We start from the raw sequence: 19,261 nt of genomic DNA, 5'->3' as shown, positions 1-19,261 counted from the left end.
AATGACGCCATATCTTAAGTGCAAAAACCACAGCTACTAATTCTAAGTCATGAGTCGGATAATTCTTTTCATGAGTCTTAAGCTGTCTAGACGCATAAGCAACAACCCTACCATGCTGCATTAAGACACATCCGAGACCAACTCCCGAAGCATCACAATAAATCACGAACCCTTTGGTTCCTTTTGGTAGCGTCAAAACTGGAGCAGAAGTCAATCTCTTCTTCAACTCTTCAAAACTCTGCTCATATGCATTTGACCATTGAAATTTGACTTTCTTCTGAGTCAATTTAGTTAGCGGAGCCGATATAGAGGAAAATCCCTCGACAAAATGCTTGTAATAGCCTGCCAGACCCAAGAAACTTCTGATACCTGATGCTGAGATGGGTCTGGGCCAATTCTTAACAGCGTCAATTTTTTGAAAATCAACTTTAACTCCTTCGCCTGAAATTACATGGCCTAAGAATGCCACTGACTTAAGCCAAAACTCACACTTTGAGAATTTTGCATAAAGCTCATGATCCTCAACTGTCTGCAACACTATTCTGAGATGTTTTGCATGTTCAGCCTCACAATGGGAATATACCAAAATATCATCAATGAACACAATGACAAATAAATCGAGATAAGGCTTGAAGACCATGTCCATAAGGTCCATGAAAGCTGCTGCTGCATTTGTCAACCCAAACGACATGACAAGAAATTCAAAATGCCCATAGCGGGTCCTGAAAGCAGTCTTAAGAATATCAACTTCCTTAACCTTTAACTGATGGTAGCCTGATCTGAGGTCAATCTTAGAATAACACTGAGCACCCTGAAGTTGGTCAAATAAGTCATCGATTCTGCGAAGGGGATACTTGTTCTTAATGGTGACCTTGTTCAACTGACGGTAGCCTATACACATACGCAAGGATCCATCTTTCTTTCAGACAAACAAGATCGGTGCGCCAAAAGCGAGACACTCGTCTAATAAATCCCTTTGTCAAGAAGTCTTTCAACTAGACTTTTAATTCTTTCAACTCGAGCCATTTTGTATGGCAAAATAGATATCAGCTGAGTGTCGGGAAGTAAATCAATTCCAAAGTCAATCTTCCTGTCAGGAGGGACTCCGAAAAAATCTTCTGGAAAGACCTCTGGAAATTCATTAAAGACTGAAACGGACTGGAGGGCTGGAGCTTGGGCATCTGAATACCTGACTCGCACTAAGCGATAGATATAACCCTTGGAAATCATTTTTCTGGCTTTTAAATAAGAAATAAGTCTTCCCCTAGGTACTATTGAATTACCTTCCCATTTTATAACTGGTTCATTAGGAAACTCAAATCTCAGTATTTTGGTTCTACAACATACCGTGGCATAATATGACTTTAACCAATCTATGCCTATGATCACATCAAAGTCTACCATCTCTAACTCTACTAAGTCTGCTATGGTTCTGCGGTGATAGATCATAACTAGACAACCCCTATAGATGCGTCTAGCTACGACTGATTCTCCAACTGGAGTGGATACTTCAAAGGGTTCACGCAGCTTTTCGGGTTCCATCCCATACTTCTTAGCAATAAAGGGGGTTACATAGGATAGAGTGGATCCGGGGTCCATGAGAGCATAAACATCATAAGTGAAGACGATTATCATACCTGTGACAACATCTCCACGGGTCTCTGTACCCTGACGACCTGTTAGTGCATACAAACGGTTCTGTCCACTGCCCGTATTACCATACTTCGCTATTCCACGCCCCTACTGGGCTTGAGGATTACGGGGAGCGGCTGAATTTGTGGACTGCGCCACATTACCTCTGGTCCCTTGCCTAACTGACGAACAATCTCTCTGAATATGGCCCCTCTGGCCACAACCATAACATGCATCCTTACCCACAAGACACTCGTCTGGGTGTCTCTTACCACACTTACTGCAAACCGAATTAGTATAGGCCTGCTAACCCACACTAGCCTGAGAGTAGGAACCTGTTGGCCTGAAGCTGTGTTTCTTATCATTCAGGAACTTTGGGACCGGGGAACTAGCCGTGGATAGAGTGGGTCCTGATAACTTGTTCTTAAAGAACTGCCTAGCCCCAGCTTGATTAAAGTTACCTGAAGACTTGGCCCTCTTGCTGAATTCCCTATCCTTCTGTTTCTGTAGTGCTTCTGCTTCCTTAAGTTCAGCCTCGTTACCTTGCACAAATGCCAATATCTTAGAAATAGTCATCTTGTCATTTTGAGCAGCAGTGTTAGCATCCCTGTGCAATTCGGGTTTTAGCCCAAGTACAAATCTTCTAACCATTGCCTCCCACAAGTCGGGAACCATGTGAGGAGCATATCTGGATAATGACACAAACTTGAGATAATAATTCTGGACAGTCATGTCATTTTGCCTTAGTCTCTCGAACTTCATCACTTTTGCTTCCCTAACCTTAATAGGCATGAAATGGTCAAGAAAAGCATCAACGAACTCATCCCAATTAGTAGGAAGTGCATCCTCCCCTCGGGATTGTTCCCATGACTCATACCAGATATGGGCCACATCTTGTAGCTGAAAAGCACCAAACTCTGTTGCTTCTGTCTCAGTAGCATGCATAATGCGGAATACCTTCTGCAGTCCATCTATAAGGTTCTTTGGATCCTCCTCTGCCTTAGTCCTTGTGAACAGTGGAGGTTTGATCCGCATGAATTCCTGAGTCCTGGAACTAGTAGATCCTCCACTAGCACTGACGCTAGGAGTCGTTTCCTGTCACTGCGCCTAGCTAGTAACGATCTGAGTGAGCAATTGGATGGCTCCCCTAACGTCCATAACCGAAGTATTAGGAGGAGTAATCGTAGGAGCGGGGGCTTGGGGGCCGCCGGGCCCGTAGCAATTGTCGAGTATGAACAAGCTTTCTTCCCCGAGCCGCATCAATGCCGCCCTTTGGCCGGGTAGGCGAGTTCCTCTTCGTGTACCTTCTTTTTGGAGCCATTTTCTGAAATACGTAATTCGCACGAGTTAGAAGATTTCCTGAAAGTACTACTCTAACTGGATGATCTAGAGTATGAAAGAAGTGAGAAAATCCTGAATGTCTTGGTGGTCAACTTTTTATATGTATGGGGCCCTCACACATATAAAAGTGACCCCACTGGACACGGTTTCATAGACTCGCTAAGACACTTGTACCTGGTGCTCTGATACCAAGCTTTGTCATGCCCTGAACCATGGCCTGGGTGAAACACAGCACTCGGTGCCTTACTGCATGTGATCAAGCGAACCATATGGCTTGCTAAATCATCATGAGACATACATGAGCAAAATATAACATGAAACATGATGGGCTTTTGAGAAGACACATAAAGTCATAATAATTAATAAAATACTCGTTTAAAACATGAATGCGGAAATACCATGAATCGAGCCAAAGATGGCTAAACAACTTTGAATATCTGACATAACATAACCGATAGCCTATGAAACCTCTATCAGCGAGTCCGGGATCGTAAAACATACTTGCTATGACAAGGCCCCCAGCATAGCTTTAATGCATGACTAACATAAGGAAATAGATGAATGACTAAACCCCGAAGGAGATGGGGCTCACCAACAAGCTGATACGTGCAGAATCATACCGAGCGTATGCGTCGTCCCAGCATCCGCACCGCATCATGAAATGCGAGTGCCCCGGGCAATAGAAAGGAGACGTCAGTACATTGAATGTACTGGTATGTAAAGTGACTAAATGAAATAACATGGGACATGAAATAACATGATAAGAAGTGAAACTAAAACTAAAACCTGGTCATGAACATGACTATACATAAATATGACATGAGTAAAAACATTTTAAGTAGGGAGAGCATAAATATAACCTACAACATGAAGTCTGGTACTTGCGCCCTACCAGCAAAGTCTCTCATACCTTGTCAGGGTATAAGATGTAATATGACATAAAAGGATCATGCCCAGTTTGCTAGCATGTGAGAATCATACACCATGGGGACCCTAGCTGTTGGGGCTCCTCCATGTGAGAATCATACACCATGGGGACCCTCTAAGATTTTTGTTAATAAAGAACAAAGAAAGAGGTCATGTAAAATGAACAACATTGGCACTAGACAGTTGAAATTTGGAAGGTCCATTAGACTGAATATGTAGAACCTCACTCATTCAGTGTTTGTATATGTTAAGTGTATTTAGAGTGCAGACAATATAATGTTTGTTATGTGGGCGAGGATGTTTGAGGCCTTTTCTAAATCCTATAGGTCAATTATGTGTGCAAATTGCCTCCGACATTAGTATTTGTTATTTTGAGTTGGTGTTTTAGTCTAACTGTGTTGTGCTAATTGCCTGAATGAATATACACGATATACACGGTATATACACATGCAAGTATGGTATACTCTGTGTATGATTGAGCTTTGACTTGGAAACACTATAGTAGAAACTTGGGCCTATTTGCTCTCATTTGTTTCTTTAATATGGCATTGGGTTTTGTCTTTTATATTTGGGCCTATTCTCTCCTCTGCCTCTGTTAAGTTGTATTTGGGACTGTCTTCTTTTCCTCGTATTTGATTATCGCACTAAGTGTGAAATGCATATTTGGCACAAGTATAAACTCTCTTTATCTATGACTAGTCCCTGTTAAACTCTCATTAGTTTAGTTGCTAAGATCTAGATACCTTCTAACCATAATCTCCTTTCTTCCCTTGTGTTTGCATGGACACTTGTACGAGCCACTTGGGCCATTTTCTTGCCATTCGAAATCTGTTGGGCCTGAGGCCCAACTCTTATTACTCGATCGAGTCCGAGGAAAGGGAAGCTAGTACTTGCATTGAAAGTCCATCCATGGGTGAAAATGGTCACTGGTGGGCTTGGGTAGGCCCACCAGTTCAATTCTCATCCTTTTCTCCTTTTATCTTACATATATCATATATTTATATATATATATATATGTGTGTGTAAACTATGTGTGAAATATTGGAACCCTATAGATGTTAGAACTTAGGAAAATGCCTAGTATTATTAGGAATGTCGCCCAAACAATTTTCAAACTCCGCCTAATCTTATACTTGCATGAAACCGGTACTTAATCCTCTTTTAAGATTAAAAACTGGTTTGGATATTCGAACATGGCTAAGTCTTTTAAAAAATGGAGCAAGGTTATAATTTTGGGCCTTCCGCCCCTTTGAATAATCCAAAAGATGTTTGAAATGCAAGAAGGGATTGATTTTGGGCCTTAAGCTCGTTAATGGACTTTTTTTTTTAGAATCAAAATATGAAGTTGTTTTTGCTGTTTGGGCCTCACGCTAAGTTAGACAAAATTTGAACCTCCAAAAATGACTTAAATTTGCAAAAAACTAAGGTTGATAAACTTGGAGAAAAAATCGGAATCAGAAATTCAGATTTTTGGTATCAAGTTATTTGGACTCTTTTAAAACCTGTTGGACTTAGACAATTTTTCAGTGGAAATAAAGTATTTTTGGGCCGAAGCCCAACTTAAAGGGACAAAATCAATGGGAATATGCTTGGACCAATTTGAGAATAAGATGGATTTGAAAAGTATAATACGGTTGATTATGGGCTTCAATGAATTAAAGGGACTTAATAAAACTCTGATATATCTATACTATATAAAAGGGAGACTACTCCACTTACTTTCTTATAAATAAAAACTTATAAGAACTAAACTCATAGCATTAGGACCAAAATAGTAGTGACTCTACTCGGAAGAAATCCCGAGTGTGTCTTGGTTCGGAAATGAAATGAGTTGAACACTTATACGGATTTTGAAACCAAAAAAACTCTTTTTCTAAGGGGATATTTTGCCGAAATTTTGAGTTTTATGATAAGCATGACATTTTGCAAGAAAGAAAACGTTTTAAGCAAATAATCACAATAATCACACATTGAAGCTCGCAAGTCAACCGTATTCTACGGATCCTTAATACTAGGGTGCTTAAAACCTTTCCTAGGGGATCAACAGAACCCTTACCTCGAACTCTTGTCAAAAATAATTTTTCTCTTGCTTGATAAACCTTTTTTATCCGGTTTTCCTAATTTCCCTTAATAAATTAGGTGGCAACTCTAATTAAAAATACTAAAATCCATTTAGAGCAGCAACAACCTCTTAGTAGCTTTTATGCACCGCGTAAAAGTGAGCCGAAACAACACCAATAACATGTATCATATTTGACAAAAGTATTAATAAACCACTAAAAATTTGGGGGGAAAAAAGCAACAAAAAAAAATGTCAAAACATGGTATATGATTAACATCACATATGGTCACTAAGCTTTTGTAATGTCATGAATGGATTTTTTTTTTTGTCACATTGAAATATATGTCCTGGATAATTAAGCTTCAGGACGATCTTCGTAATAGAAAAGACATTGGCGATAAGACTGCTCTTGTTTTGAGGATCATCATAAATGATTAAAATATGTCGTTCACTCTACATAAAGTACTATTCAGCTAGAGCTGCCCCTGTTAAGGAGTAGGAGCAAGGTACTGTAATATAGCAGGCGGTTGCGTAGGTACGGGATTTACTAAGGGGATTTAGTATATGAAAAAGTAATCATACGACGAGATTTAACATATACTCTATATACATAAAAATTAATTTTCTCTTGTATATAGAATGTAATTTTCTGAACGGATTCAGATGAACCCTCTTCTTGCGCACCCTAGCCCCGCCTTGGTAGCAGGAAAATCTGTCATTTCTAGCTTAACTTTCTATTATAATAGTAAAGTCGCAAAATCTTTTGTTACATTGACGTAACTGAAATGTATGTGTCATAAAAGTACGAACGATCGGAAGGCCAATTTCAGGCTTAGAAAATACAAAATGACAGAATAAAACGGGTAAATTTCTAATTACCTTTCGACTTTGAAGCTTGAAACAGACATTATTGGTAATGTTAGATATATTTTTGTAGTCTGTACTGGATATTATCTCATCATCTACCATATGGCCACCAAAAAGATTAATGGTGCGCACTAACAACTCGGCTTCTTCTTAGCATGCAGATTTCTCCTCTCCAACAGACATCAACCACGTTCCCCACTGCATAACAAAATAATAACCTTGAATAAATAAAGTAACATCAAGAAATTGAGCTACATTATTTAAGGTGAAAATTAGTTACATATCTTCCTCATTTTTAATTATTTGGTTTATTCGTTTGATTTTGTGTCAATGAAAATGAATTTAATACTAAAGCAGCAACAAATATAAGGATACTAGTTTAAGTTTATAAATCTATAATTAGTTTGTTGGATAAGTGAAAAGCAATACAAAAAAAATTACAGTATTAGCTATAAAATTTGTTGCTAATCGATATGTCGCTAAATAACTCATAATTAATTTTTCTGTTGCTTAGCAATAAAAATTGCTAATCGCTAATTCCTATTTTAATTTTTCTTCTTAGTGAAGTGATAAGCTATTCAATAAGTATTAGTGCTAGATACTTTTTCTTTGAAACTGTAATTAGTGCTAGATTCATACAGCATAGTGGTTGGAGGTGCATGCCTTTGCCTATGGTTTCACAAGTCTCTTCTCATAATTGGTGCAAAAACTGAAGAAGATTGTTCAGAAGCATCTGTCTTGTTTCATTACTGACGAAAACAAAAAGGAGAACATAAATTAAATTGAAGTTGTACTCAAATATGATATTTTCAATTTCTTTTATTTTTCACATCTTTTGCGTTTTTTAGGGTAAAGTTATAAAGTGTAAAAAAAATGAAGAAGATTGTTCAGAAGCATCTGTCTTGTTTCATTACTGACGAAAACAAAAAGGAGAACATAAATTAAATTGAAGTTGTACTCAAATATGATATTTTCAATTTCTTTTATTTTTCACATCTTTTGCGTTTTTTAGGGTAAAGTTATAAAGTGTAAAAAAAATTACTTGCAAGCACTTATGAGCAAGATCGATATAAAATTTTAAAAAGATCTATGAAAAATAAATATGTACGCATATACAAAAACTTTTAAAAATTGTCTATATTTAGCATTTTGGTTCGGATTGACTCAACTTTCTTTATTTGAGATTTTTACGCTACATACAGCAGTTCAACAAAGCCCACAACAAAATAGTAGCTATCCCTAATCTCTATTTTTATTATTATTATTAGTAGTAGTAGTAGTAGTATTTCTACAAATTTTAGCCAATATAATCACTGTGTAAATGTATAATCAATGTGTATATGTTATAAAATGGTTATACACTAGCTATATACTTGGTATGCACTTGTTATATACTGGTTATACGTTAATAACAAACAATCTTCTAGTTCTATTAACGAAAATTAATTACGGCAATGGCTTGAAGGCGTGAGAAAGCACAAACCTGTTTTTAGTAGAAACGGTAGCTTCTTCACTTCAAATATACTTGCTGCACCTAAGAAATAAGCTACCAATAGCTCCTTTTTGCTTATCCCAAAATGTTCAAAATTGCACTGTGTAAACCACCTAAAGAATACAATCATATTTAGTTATAATGTGAAACCTGAACTTTAATTTGTCTTTTTCCCAGACTTCAAATTAACAATTGAAGGAACTTTATCAACTATAACAAATTATACGTATTGTTGAATAATGGTCCGTTCAAATTGATGTTTGACTTTGCATTTGTTGTAATCCAGTTTTGCGACCTCAAGATTGACATTATTGTTGATGTCGGGCAATCTACATTGAAAATTTCAAAGATTAAGATTGCATTTTATATTGGGCTAAATTCGTATAATACAGCTAGACCAATACCGTGATGACATGTGTCGTCAGACATGATTCAAGTACAAGTCAGCATGCTGCACTTCCGGAAGAGGCTTGATGGTTCCAGAGAGGCAACCGGGTCTGGAGGACCGTTGGAGTAGCTCTGGAAGAAAGACCAACGGTCGTACCGTTACAGATCAGGCTTTACGCCTTCCACGGGACATTAATAAGCTTTATTGTCGTCCTCTTTATTGTCTACCATATTATGGCATTAATTCACATTATTAGCAGGGGCACAATTCATGGAATGTGTACTCCATATCCTATGTATAAATAGGGCTTATCATTTCATTGTAAAGGACACGAAATTCTAGAGAAATACACAACAAACATTATACAACTACTTCATTTTAAGCTTTTATTACTTTATTTTGAGATCATCAAGGGTCTGATGAGAAGCTTGGCCGGAGTCATAAGAATTAGGCTCCACCAAGGCTCAGGCAATTCTTAGATTTTACTCTGCTTATATTTCGTTCAAATCAATTTTAATTGCATATTACGTTGCTATACTGATCATTTTGATCCACGTGTTCTTGACTATGAACACAAATTCAACTAAACCGTTTTCCGGGTAAACACATACTAGTCAAATATTGAGAATCTATATACAGAAATTAAATAAAACAATGCACCAGACCTTTGCATGCCAAATAAGGCACAGCATGGTGATAATGACTTATATTCAGATCTGAAAAGAATAATTAACAACTCTTGTACTATGTTAAATCAATCAGCATATAACACTTTTAATCCCTGTGTTAATGTTATATTGTGATTTAAGTCCTTGTGTTATCCAAATACAGTTATTAACCTTCAATTAAACTATTCGGGTGATATTGATCCTTCTGGTAACGGATCTCAAAAATGTTTACGGATAGTAACAGTTCCGGTAATTAATTTTTGTTTGCTTGTATTTAACAAGTTCTTTCTAAATAAATACTTGTGGAGTTGCGGTTTGTGTTACGTGGCAACAAGTTAGGCAATTCGTACAAGCTAAGAACTCCCCTTCTTCTCCTCTCTTGGAAAAATACAAACTCAGGGGATCTTGATTTGATGAAACTTATCAGAAAGTTCTACATTTTTTCATTTTCGTCTTTGATTGCTATCTCTTTCCCTCTCTGTTTCCCCCAATCATGACCTTTAACTATACATACACATAGATATATAGAACATGATGATCTTTCTATTGCCGTATGTGAACTTCCATTTTCTTTTCTTTCCTTTTTAGGTCAATTATAAAATGACGTTAAATTCTATCTCTTCTTCTTTTTTATTATTTGTCTTGTATCTCTATAATCTCAACACGTACTCTCTTTCACCACCGCCCTATCCCGACCCACCCCCAGACCGCTTCATCCCTCAAAAACGCCAAAAACCAACTTCTTCTTTTTTGTTATTTGTCTTGTATCTCTATAATCTCAACACGTACTCTCTTTCACCACCGCCCTATCCCGACCCACCCCCTGACCACTTCATCCCTCAAAAACGCCAAAAACCAACTTCATTTATTTTGTTATTTGTCTTGTATCTCTATAATCTCAACACGTATATATTCTATTTCACCACTGCCCTATCCCGACCCACCCCCTGACCGCTTCATCCCTCAAAAACGCCAAAAACCAAACCTCACTTCATGTATTATATAATCTTGTTTCATTCGGACATCATTACACACAAATAGAGTAGAAGAAAAAAAAAAGTTAGAGAGAAAAAGAAATGTAAGTCTATTTTGATCATCAACCATGTCTTCTGTTCCAGAAAAGAATGCTTTTCTTGCTCAAGATATTGGGATGATGCAGAGTGCGTGTTGAGATTATAGAGATACAAGACAAATAACAAGAAAATAAAAGAAGAGATAAAATTTAAAGTCATTTTATTCTTCAGCTAAAAAGGAAAGAAAGAAAAATGGAATTTCACATAAGGCCATAGAAAGATCGTCATGTTCTATATATCTATATTTGTATGTATAGTTAAAGGATAATTTTAACGAAGAGGTGAATATTTGAACCCAAAGTATAACGAGGGGTATATTTATACCCCATGTCTACAAATATCGCAACATGTTTAAACCACAAAATCTAAAGGGTGTACCAAAAGTCTATTCTTTCTTAAATTTCATGCAGCCAAGTTATATAAAATGAAACGTAATGATGAGTAACTCAATTCTTCTTCGAACGACTAACATATTCTAATTTGAATGATGTAACAGGACATGTTGGAACAGATACTTTAGCTACAACTGTTGATTGAGCAATGGCAGAAATGATGAAGAACACAAGTGCCTTAGAGAAAGCACAAGAAAAAGTCAGGAGAGTTTTTAGTGAGAAAGGTTATGTGGATGAATCAAACTTTGATGAATTGAAATACTTAAGAGCAGTCATCAAAGAGACACTCAGGTTACATCCACCTGCCCCGTTGTTACTCCCAAGAGTAAGTAGAGAAAAATGTAAACTTGATGGTTATGAAATACCACAAAACACTCAAGTTATTGTGAATGCTTGGACAATTGGAAGAGATCCAAGATATTGGGATGATGCAGAGTGCTTTAAAGCAGATAGATTTCTTGATAGCTCAATTGATTTCAACGGGAATAATTTTGAGTACATACCATTTGAAGCTAGAAGAAGGATGTGTCCTGGCATGTCATTTGGTGTAGCAAATGTAGAGCTTCCATTGGCTCTTTTTCTTTACCATTTTGATTGGAAGCTGCCCAATGGGATGAAACATGAAGAATTGGATATGAGTGAGGTATACTTTGGCGTGGCAGTGAGAAGAGAACTTAATATGCATGCAACTCCTATTGTCTCCAAGTCTGTATAACAATAATAAAAGCATCTATGTATCTTGCTCTTTCTAATAAAGATTAATGATTGGCGATATTATTGTACCATTAGTTGGCCATAAGGAAACTGTTAGATTATTCGTGCACTTATAACTCAAGTTGGATAACTTTAAATAGTTTCAAAGGAAATCTTTCCTCCTTTTTTGTTTTTCTAGTTTAGTCATTTGTGGCTCCGGTGGCAACTAGATCAACACGTTATTGCTTCAAGAGTAACTCCCATCGAAGTGCACTATGAATCTTTAGGCGAGCATCAGCCTAAACAGTGAAAACTAGGTCGTGGGAGAGCAATACAAGCATCGTGCTGCCAAGCAAAGTAGTCTTGTCAAATTTGCATTTAGAACTTGTACACTTTTTAATTTGTCAAACTAACCCGGCCCTCTACTTAGATTTGTTTTCATTTAGAACCTCTACTTATTAACATATTCGGTGATAACACATGTTGGTACTAGCTTGACTATGTTTATGTGACATCGAATTTAAGGATTGGATTTGACTTAAAAGTTTAAGCATCGTAAGTGGTGAAAACATGTACATCTCATAATGTTTAAAACGAGTAACATCTTGTGAAAAAAAATGATAATTTCAAAAGTTAAGAGATATGTACTAAGTGCTTCCCTCTCAGGGTCTTAGTCCTCCAACCATGTTTACACTATATGCCAAGCCCATATCACTGAAAATTGAATCGAAGTTCAACATTGATCAATCTACTAAATGAGTGACATGTTGTCATATCTATCAGCTCTATATCTGCTTAGCCAATTTTGTTAAACCAAAATAGTTAATGCAAGTTTAATTCAGCCCAGAATTCCAAAGTTACACCTGTGGGTAGGAAAGTAACCTTCAAGGACCTCGCGACGAGGAAAGCTTAATTACTTGTCATTATGTTGACCCATTTTAATTACGGAGGATTAGCTATAAGTGCTAGCATATCACACAAAATTGCAGATGGACGCACACTCTGTAACTTGCTAAGTGATTGGGCTGGTATGGCTCGTGATCACAACGCGAGAATCCTCGTCTCCTGAAATGATCGGATCGTCCTTTTTTCACCATCCACGCTGATACACACGGACACTATGGTTGATGATATTGATAACCAATCCCTCAGTAAAGAAAAAGGTATGCATTTTCCGATTCGAAACTAAAGTTACTAACCGCTCAAGTGGCATCAGAAACAGGAGTGCAAAATCCAACCCGAATCGAAGTTGTGAATTTACGTCCAATATTTGATCCTCCACTATTTTCCCCATATTTTTGTGTTATTCCAGTGGCAACGACTAGCGAATAAGATATGACAATCGCCACAGTGGTTCGTGAGGTAGGGAAAGCTAAAGAAGAACTCTTCACCGGCAATTGAGCCATATTTTTCGTATTCGCCTCGCTCTTTGGATTTTATTTTGCATTTTGAGACTTACACTTTATTGAGAACTGCTTTTAAACTTAATTTGAATCTCGTATGGTTTACGTATATCTTGTAAAAATAGCTTTATTCCGTGTGAGTTAGCCTATTAAGTAATATATAGCTCTGTAGGAACCTATCACAACCTTGGATTTGGATTCTTGACAAACTTAGTATGTTTAGGCTTTAAAGTCATGTGAGTCGAGAAGCAGTATCTTAGTAGAGTCTTTGTTATGAATATGTTATCGAACAAACTTATAAATGGGAGGCTACAGGGCATGTTAAAAAAATTTCACTTCTTTCATTCTTATATCGTGGGAACCATGAGTTGAGTTAATCATCAAAACTCACGTAATTTATATTAATAGAAGGAATAAAGGTAATCATTACTTTTTCTTGCTTTCTGATTAAATTAAATGAGTTTAATTATCACTATAATAACGAAAATTGCATTTATATATAGGGAAAATGGATAAAATGACACCTATACTATACCCGAATTTGCTGTAACACACTCTTACTTTGTGGGGGTCCTATTACCTCGTTTAATTTTTTAAAAGTGAAATAAACACACCCTTCAAATGCCACGTGGCACAGCGAGTGTATTCAAACTCCTAGATAGCGTGAGAGGCAACCAATACATTAGAAATTTATATTTTAACATTTTCTTTTATCAAATACGTTTTTTTACTTTTTCATTTTACTATCATAAATCTTTTTTTATATTTTTTTTCTTTTTCTTTTTCTTTATCTTTCCTATACTTTTCTCCTTCATCAGTGCCATCGCCGGCGCTGAGACCTCCACCACTGAAACTCGATCTCTTAAATTTGGAGGAAGTACCAGACAATTTAATTGGCAATAATATAAGAAATACCAACTGAAAGGCATCTACAACATGGACTTAGGATAAGAAATAAAAAGGTAGGCAAAATTCTTGCCGGAGGCGGATAAAGGGGATATCTAGGCTAATGGAACAAAATAAATGAAATGGCCAAGAAAAAGAAAATCAAAAATTGAATAGACTAAGAAAGAAAAAGAGGAAAAGATTAAAAAAATTAAAAATCTATGAAATTTACAAGCAGCAGCGAGTATGTATCACCGGTTAACATAGATTTGGTTGTGACTATTTAAGGGTGTATATATTCTGAATTAAAATTTATAGGACCTCTGCAAAGAATAAGTGTTTTGCAGCAAATTGAGGAATAGTATGCGGTTTTTTTTTTTTTTTTTGATAATTAATATTACAATACACCTACTCAACTAGCTCAAAGAGCACTTTGGATATATGAAAATTGAGTACTTCCTGACATGTGCAGTATAGACTCAGAGACGGACCCAGGATTTGAAGACTGCGGGGGCACCATTATCTTAAGTCTTAACATAGACACTAGCTAAACTACCAATGACTACTGAGATCCAATACCTAGACGTTAACAGTATTGTTGAACCAACTTACAGCGGTCAAAGTTGTGCAAACTATATGAATGGTTGCAGGATCGATCCTGGGTATCTCATTTGTGCATACTAATTTTTTGGGGTAAAAGCTCCAAATGCTGGGCATGGGCTTTGGGAAGTGAAGGCTTCAGCCAGTGCACCAAATGCTCTTATGTGTATATATAGTAGTACACAGTTACATATATATACTAATTTTTTAAGGTATATCAAAAAATTTCGAAAGTTACCGGGTGCACGTGCCCTCCCTCCTTACCACGTGGGTCCCTCTCTGAGTATAGTAGAAGGTCTTTGCCACTGCTAAAAATGTTTTCTTCATATCTTTATTTATGCCGCACGAGGAATTATCTAACACTAATTTTACAAGTTCTTCCATGTCCGATTCAACCTCATTGGGGTGAGAGCTTCCATTGTGATTCCAGTTGCCGTTGATACCAGACACCTATAACATGTAATATCATATTTGACAAAAGTATTAATAAACCACTAAGAATTTGGTTTAAAAAAAAAAAATTTTAAAAAGGACAAAAGGCGAAAGATGGTATGATCATATCACACAAAAGACAAAAGATGGTATGATTACATCACATATGGTCACTAAATATTTCTAATGTCATAAAAGGATTTTTTGTCACATTGAAATATATTTCCGGGATAATTAATCTTCATGAGCGGACGATCTTCGTAATAGAAAAGACATTGGTGATAAGACGGTTCTTGTTTTGAGGGATCATCATAAATGATTAAAATATGTTGTTCACACTACATAAAGTATTCAGCCAGAGCTGCTCCTGTTAAGGAGCAAGGTACTTTAATATAGCAGACAAAGGGTGTAGGTACGAGAATCACTAAGGGAATTTAGAATATGAAAAAAGTAAGAATACAACGAAATCATGCTGAGAATTCAATATCTACTATATATACATAAAAATGAATTTTGATTTTGTATATACAGTGTAATTTTCTAGAGGGATTCAGATGGACCTCTTGCGCACCCTAGCTCCGCCCTTGGTAACAGGGGAATAATCTCTCATCTCTAGCTTAACTTTCCCATTTTAACAGTAACGTCGCAATTTTTTTTTCGCTGAAATGTATGCAAATTCACAGAAAAGTACCAACGATCAGAAGACCAAATTTTAGGTTCAGAAAATACAAGAGATAAGGGTCAAAAACACACCCTAACTATGACTTTTTTTTTAGTTTCATATCTAAATTATCATAAGGTTGAGAAACTACCTAAACTATCACTATCTAAATAAAAACACACATGAACTAAATGTGCGAACTCACTCTCCAAAAAAGCCCTAAATTTTTCAAAAAATTCCACAAGGCATAAGTAATGCTATGGTGGCACCTACATGGAACTTAAAAAATAATAATTTTTTATGTATATTTTTTATTAAAAAAAAATCAGCATTTTAAAAAAAATCTGGATTTAAAAAAAAATGAAAAAAAAAATAATTTTTGTTAAAAAATATCAAAAAATTTAGAAAATCAGGAAAAAAAATGATTTAAAAAATGGATAAGTTTTTTAGATGTGAAAACTAAATAATCAGTTTTCTTATTTTTTTTTAAAAAATAACTTTTCCATTTTTAAACTTTTTTTTCTATAATTTTTGATTTTTTTTTTTACAAAAATTATTATTTTTCAGTTTGTTTTTTAAAACATTTAGTTTTTTTTTTTTTTTAATTTCCATGTAGGTGCCATGACATTATTTATCCACGTGGACAACACTTGGCAACATTTTTATATAAAATGGAGAGTGTAGATCACATGCCATTCAGAATATTTGGCGCTTTTGCAAAACTGTGATAGTTGATAGGCTATAGCTTTTCTCAACCTTACTTATAACAGTGTGATGAAACTCAAAAAAAAAAAAGTGATAATTGAGGTGTGTTTTTGACCGTTATTGTGTAAATTTCTAATTACCTTTCCACTTTGAAGCTCGTAACAGACTTTATTGGTAATGTTAGGTATATTCTTGTAATCTACATTGGCTATTATCTCATCATCTACAAGATGGCCACCCCAAAGATTAATTGTGCGCACTAACAACTCGGCTTCTTCTTGACGTGCAGTTTTCTCCTCTTCAATAGACATCAACCACGTTCCCCACTACATAACAAAAATTTAAAAACAGAGAATAAATAAAGTAACATTAAGAAAGTAAGCTACATTATTTCAAGTGACAATTAGCTACATATCTTCCTCATGTTAATTAGTTGATATATTCGTTTGCTTTATGTCAAATGAAAATGCATTTTGAATACTAAAGCAGAAATATATACAAGGATATTGATTTAACTTTACAAATCAAATACTTAATTTGCTGGATAAGTGAAAAGCAATACAAGAAAAAGTACAGTATTATCTATAAAATTTGTTGCTAGTCATTAGTCAATCTGTCGCTAAATTACTCAGAATTAAAACTTTTTTTTTGTTGCTAGCGATAAAAATTGTTCGTTGCTAATTCCTATTTTAATTTCTCTTCTTAGTGATAATTAGCTAGCTATTCGATAAGTATTAGTGGTAGATACATACAGCAGAGTGTAGTTGGAGGTGGATGTCTTTGCCTAGAGTCTCATAAGCCTCTTCTGAGAGTTGGTGCAAAAACTGAAGAAGATTGTTGAGAAGCATCTGTCTTGTTTCGTTACTGCAAATCAAAAGAAAAGGAAAAAAATGGAGAACATAAATTACATTCAACTTGTCAAATATGATGTTTCCAATTTCTTTTATTTTTCACATATTTTGTGTTTTTTAGGGTAGAGGTAAGTGTAAAAAAATTACTTGCAAGATCGATATGATTCTTTAAAAAAAAATCTGTGAAAAAGAAATATGTATGCATATACAAGAAGTTTAAGTTTTAAAAGTTGTGTATATTTAGCAGCTTGGTTCGGATTGACTCAACTTTCTTTATTTGAGATCTTTACACTACGCATCAGTTTAACAAAGCCCATAATAAATTATATCCCTAAACTTTATTATTATTTTTATTTCTACAAATTCTAACCAATATATTCACTATATATAAGTGTATAATCAATGTTTATATGTTATACACTGGTTATACACTTATTATATACTTGGTATACACTTATTATATACTTGGTATACACTTGTTATATACTTGTTATACATTAATAAATACAAATTGTTAGTCCTATTAACGAAAACAAATTACGGGCAATGGCTTGAAAGCGTGAGAAATTCAAAAACTAGACATACATGGCACAAACCTGTTTTTAGTAGAAATGGTAGCTTCTTCACTGAAATAAGATGTAATCATCTTACACATTATAATAAGAGATTTAGCCCATGCTAAGTCTTTCCCTTGACCTCTCTACTTGAAATATACTTGCTGCACCTAAGAAATAAGCTACCAATAGCTCCTTTTTGCTTAGTATTCAAAATTGCACTGGGTAAACCACCTAAAGAATTCAATCCTATCTAATTAAAATATGAAACTTGAACTTTAATTTGTCTTTTTTCCCACACCTCAAATTAACAATTGAAGGAACTTTATCAATTATATCAAATTGTACGTACTGTTGAATAATGGTCCATTCAAATTGATGTTGACTTTGGCATTTGTTGTAATCCAATTTGGCGGCCTCAAGATAGACATTATTGTTGATGTCGGGCATTCTACATTGAAAATTTCAAAGAATAAGACTGCATACTAGTCAAATATTGAGAATATTTTTTCAATATACAGAAATTAAAGAAAATAATGCACCAGACCTTTGCATACCAAATAAGGCAGGGCATGGTGATAATGACTTATATTCAGATCTGGAAAAAATAATTAACTACACTTGTACTATGTTAAATCAATCGGCAAATAGCACTTTTAGCGCTTGTGTTAATGTTATATTGTGATTTTAGTCCTTGTGTTATCCAACTTACAACTATTAACCTTCAATTACACTATTCGGGTGCTATTGATCCTTCTGGTAACGGACCTAAAAAATGTTTACGGACAGTTAACTACAATTAGGGACAGTTCCGGTAATTAATTTTTGTTTGCTTTTCTTTCTAAACAAATAGGGATAAGAAACTGTTACCCCCTGAACTTTGGCCAAAGTTTTTACGACACACCTTATCTTTTCAGGGGTCCTATTACCCCCTAAACTTTTTTAAAACAGAATAATTATCACCCTAAGTGCTGACATGGCAAGGAGAGTATATTTCACTCTCTTTGGGAGAGTAAGAAACATAAAATCTGACACGTGTCTTTTTCTTATTGGGTACTTCACATTTAATTACACCTAATTAATTATCATTAGAGTTAAAAGTTTTTTTCTAAACTGATTTTTTAAAAAAAAAATGTGAAAAACTGATTATTTTGTTCTATATATGAAAAAAATCAGATTTAGTTTTAAAAAACGGGTTTTCCACATTTTTAAAAAATAATTAGTTTTTCCAAATTTTTATAAAAATTCATATTTTTCATATTTTGACAAGAAAAAAACACTTTTTTCCAGATTTTTAAAAAAAATAATCCAGATTTTATTTGCCCTAAAAATATGAAATCATGAAAATCTAGATTTTTTAAGACAATTTTAGAAAATCCAGTTTTCCATATTTAAAAAAAATACATTTTTCCATTTTTGTTAAAAAAATTCATGTTTTTCAGATTTGTTTTTTAAAAGAAAAAAAGGGTTTTAAAAAAAAATCAAAATTTTAGATTTTTTTAAATATCTAATTTCATTTTTTTTAAAAGAAAATTCAGTTTTTCAACTTTTTTTAAAATTTGCCACGTAAGCGAAAAAAATTGAAAACAATATAAACAAATAAATATATATGTGGCAAGAAGCATGTATGTCACT

The 19,261-nt window shown here is 34.9% G+C and overlaps 3 protein-coding genes and 1 long non-coding RNA gene across 4 annotated transcripts; 1 reads left to right on the top strand and 3 right to left on the bottom strand.

Annotated features, from left to right (window-relative positions):
* Positions 1 to 963: 963 nt before the first annotated feature.
* On the bottom strand, positions 964 to 2,667 carry LOC132031721 (uncharacterized). The gene is made up of 2 exons (XM_059421648.1): positions 1,944 to 2,667; positions 964 to 1,676 (listed from the first exon to the last, which is right to left on the bottom strand). The coding sequence occupies exons 1-2, from the start codon at positions 2,665 to 2,667 to the stop codon at positions 964 to 966; spliced, it is 1,437 nt and encodes a 478-aa protein (XP_059277631.1).
* A 4,187-nt stretch (positions 2,668 to 6,854) lies between these two features.
* LOC132069344 (uncharacterized) lies at positions 6,855 to 17,887 on the bottom strand. The gene is made up of 3 exons (XR_009417755.1): positions 17,669 to 17,887; positions 16,974 to 17,085; positions 6,855 to 7,027 (listed from the first exon to the last, which is right to left on the bottom strand). It is a non-coding gene; the product is annotated as an uncharacterized LOC132069344 (long non-coding RNA).
* On the top strand, positions 10,749 to 11,604 carry LOC132069343 (salviol synthase-like). Its single transcript, XM_059462717.1, has one exon. It carries the CDS (start codon positions 10,991 to 10,993, stop codon positions 11,555 to 11,557), a length of 567 nt encoding a protein of 188 aa, XP_059318700.1. The 5' UTR covers positions 10,749 to 10,990; the 3' UTR covers positions 11,558 to 11,604.
* On the bottom strand, positions 12,198 to 16,541 carry LOC132029463 (copal-8-ol diphosphate hydratase, chloroplastic-like). Its single transcript, XM_059418721.1, has 4 exons — positions 16,362 to 16,541; positions 14,688 to 14,873; positions 13,741 to 13,856; positions 12,198 to 12,249 (listed from the first exon to the last, which is right to left on the bottom strand). The coding sequence occupies exons 1-4, from the start codon at positions 16,530 to 16,532 to the stop codon at positions 12,198 to 12,200; spliced, it is 525 nt and encodes a 174-aa protein (XP_059274704.1). The 5' UTR covers positions 16,533 to 16,541.
* Positions 17,888 to 19,261: the final 1,374 nt, after the last annotated feature.

The sequence above is a fragment of the Lycium ferocissimum genome, chromosome 9 (assembly GCF_029784015.1).
Source record: "Lycium ferocissimum isolate CSIRO_LF1 chromosome 9, AGI_CSIRO_Lferr_CH_V1, whole genome shotgun sequence".
NCBI lineage: Eukaryota > Viridiplantae > Streptophyta > Magnoliopsida > Solanales > Solanaceae > Lycium > Lycium ferocissimum.
The sequence above is the reverse complement of the archived record's forward strand: the minus strand, read 5'-3'. Positions and strand labels throughout refer to the sequence as shown.

What these genes read in the sequence shown, in the direction of transcription:
- LOC132069343 (XM_059462717.1), top strand. Translation starts at nt 10,991, where the DNA reads ATGGCAGAAATGATGAAGAACACAAGTGCCTTAGAGAAAGCACAAGAA.
- LOC132031721 (XM_059421648.1), bottom strand. Translation starts at nt 2,667, where the DNA reads ATGCGGATCAAACCTCCACTGTTCACAAGGACTAAGGCAGAGGAGGAT. An exon ending in CTACTCTCAGGCTAGTGTGG is followed by an intron (nt 1,677 to 1,943) that starts GTTAGCAGGCCT and finishes ATGCACTAACAG; the next exon opens with GTCGTCAGGGTACAGAGACC.
- LOC132029463 (XM_059418721.1), bottom strand. Translation starts at nt 16,532, where the DNA reads ATGTCTATTGAAGAGGAGAAAACTGCACGTCAAGAAGAAGCCGAGTTG. An exon ending in CTCAGAGAGGGACCCACGTG is followed by an intron (nt 13,857 to 14,687) that starts GTAAGGAGGGAG and finishes GATGCCTTTCAG; the next exon opens with TTGGTATTTCTTATATTATT. An exon ending in GGCACTGATGAAGGAGAAAA is followed by an intron (nt 12,250 to 13,740) that starts GTATAGGAAAGA and finishes TTCAATTTTCAG; the next exon opens with TGATATGGGCTTGGCATATA.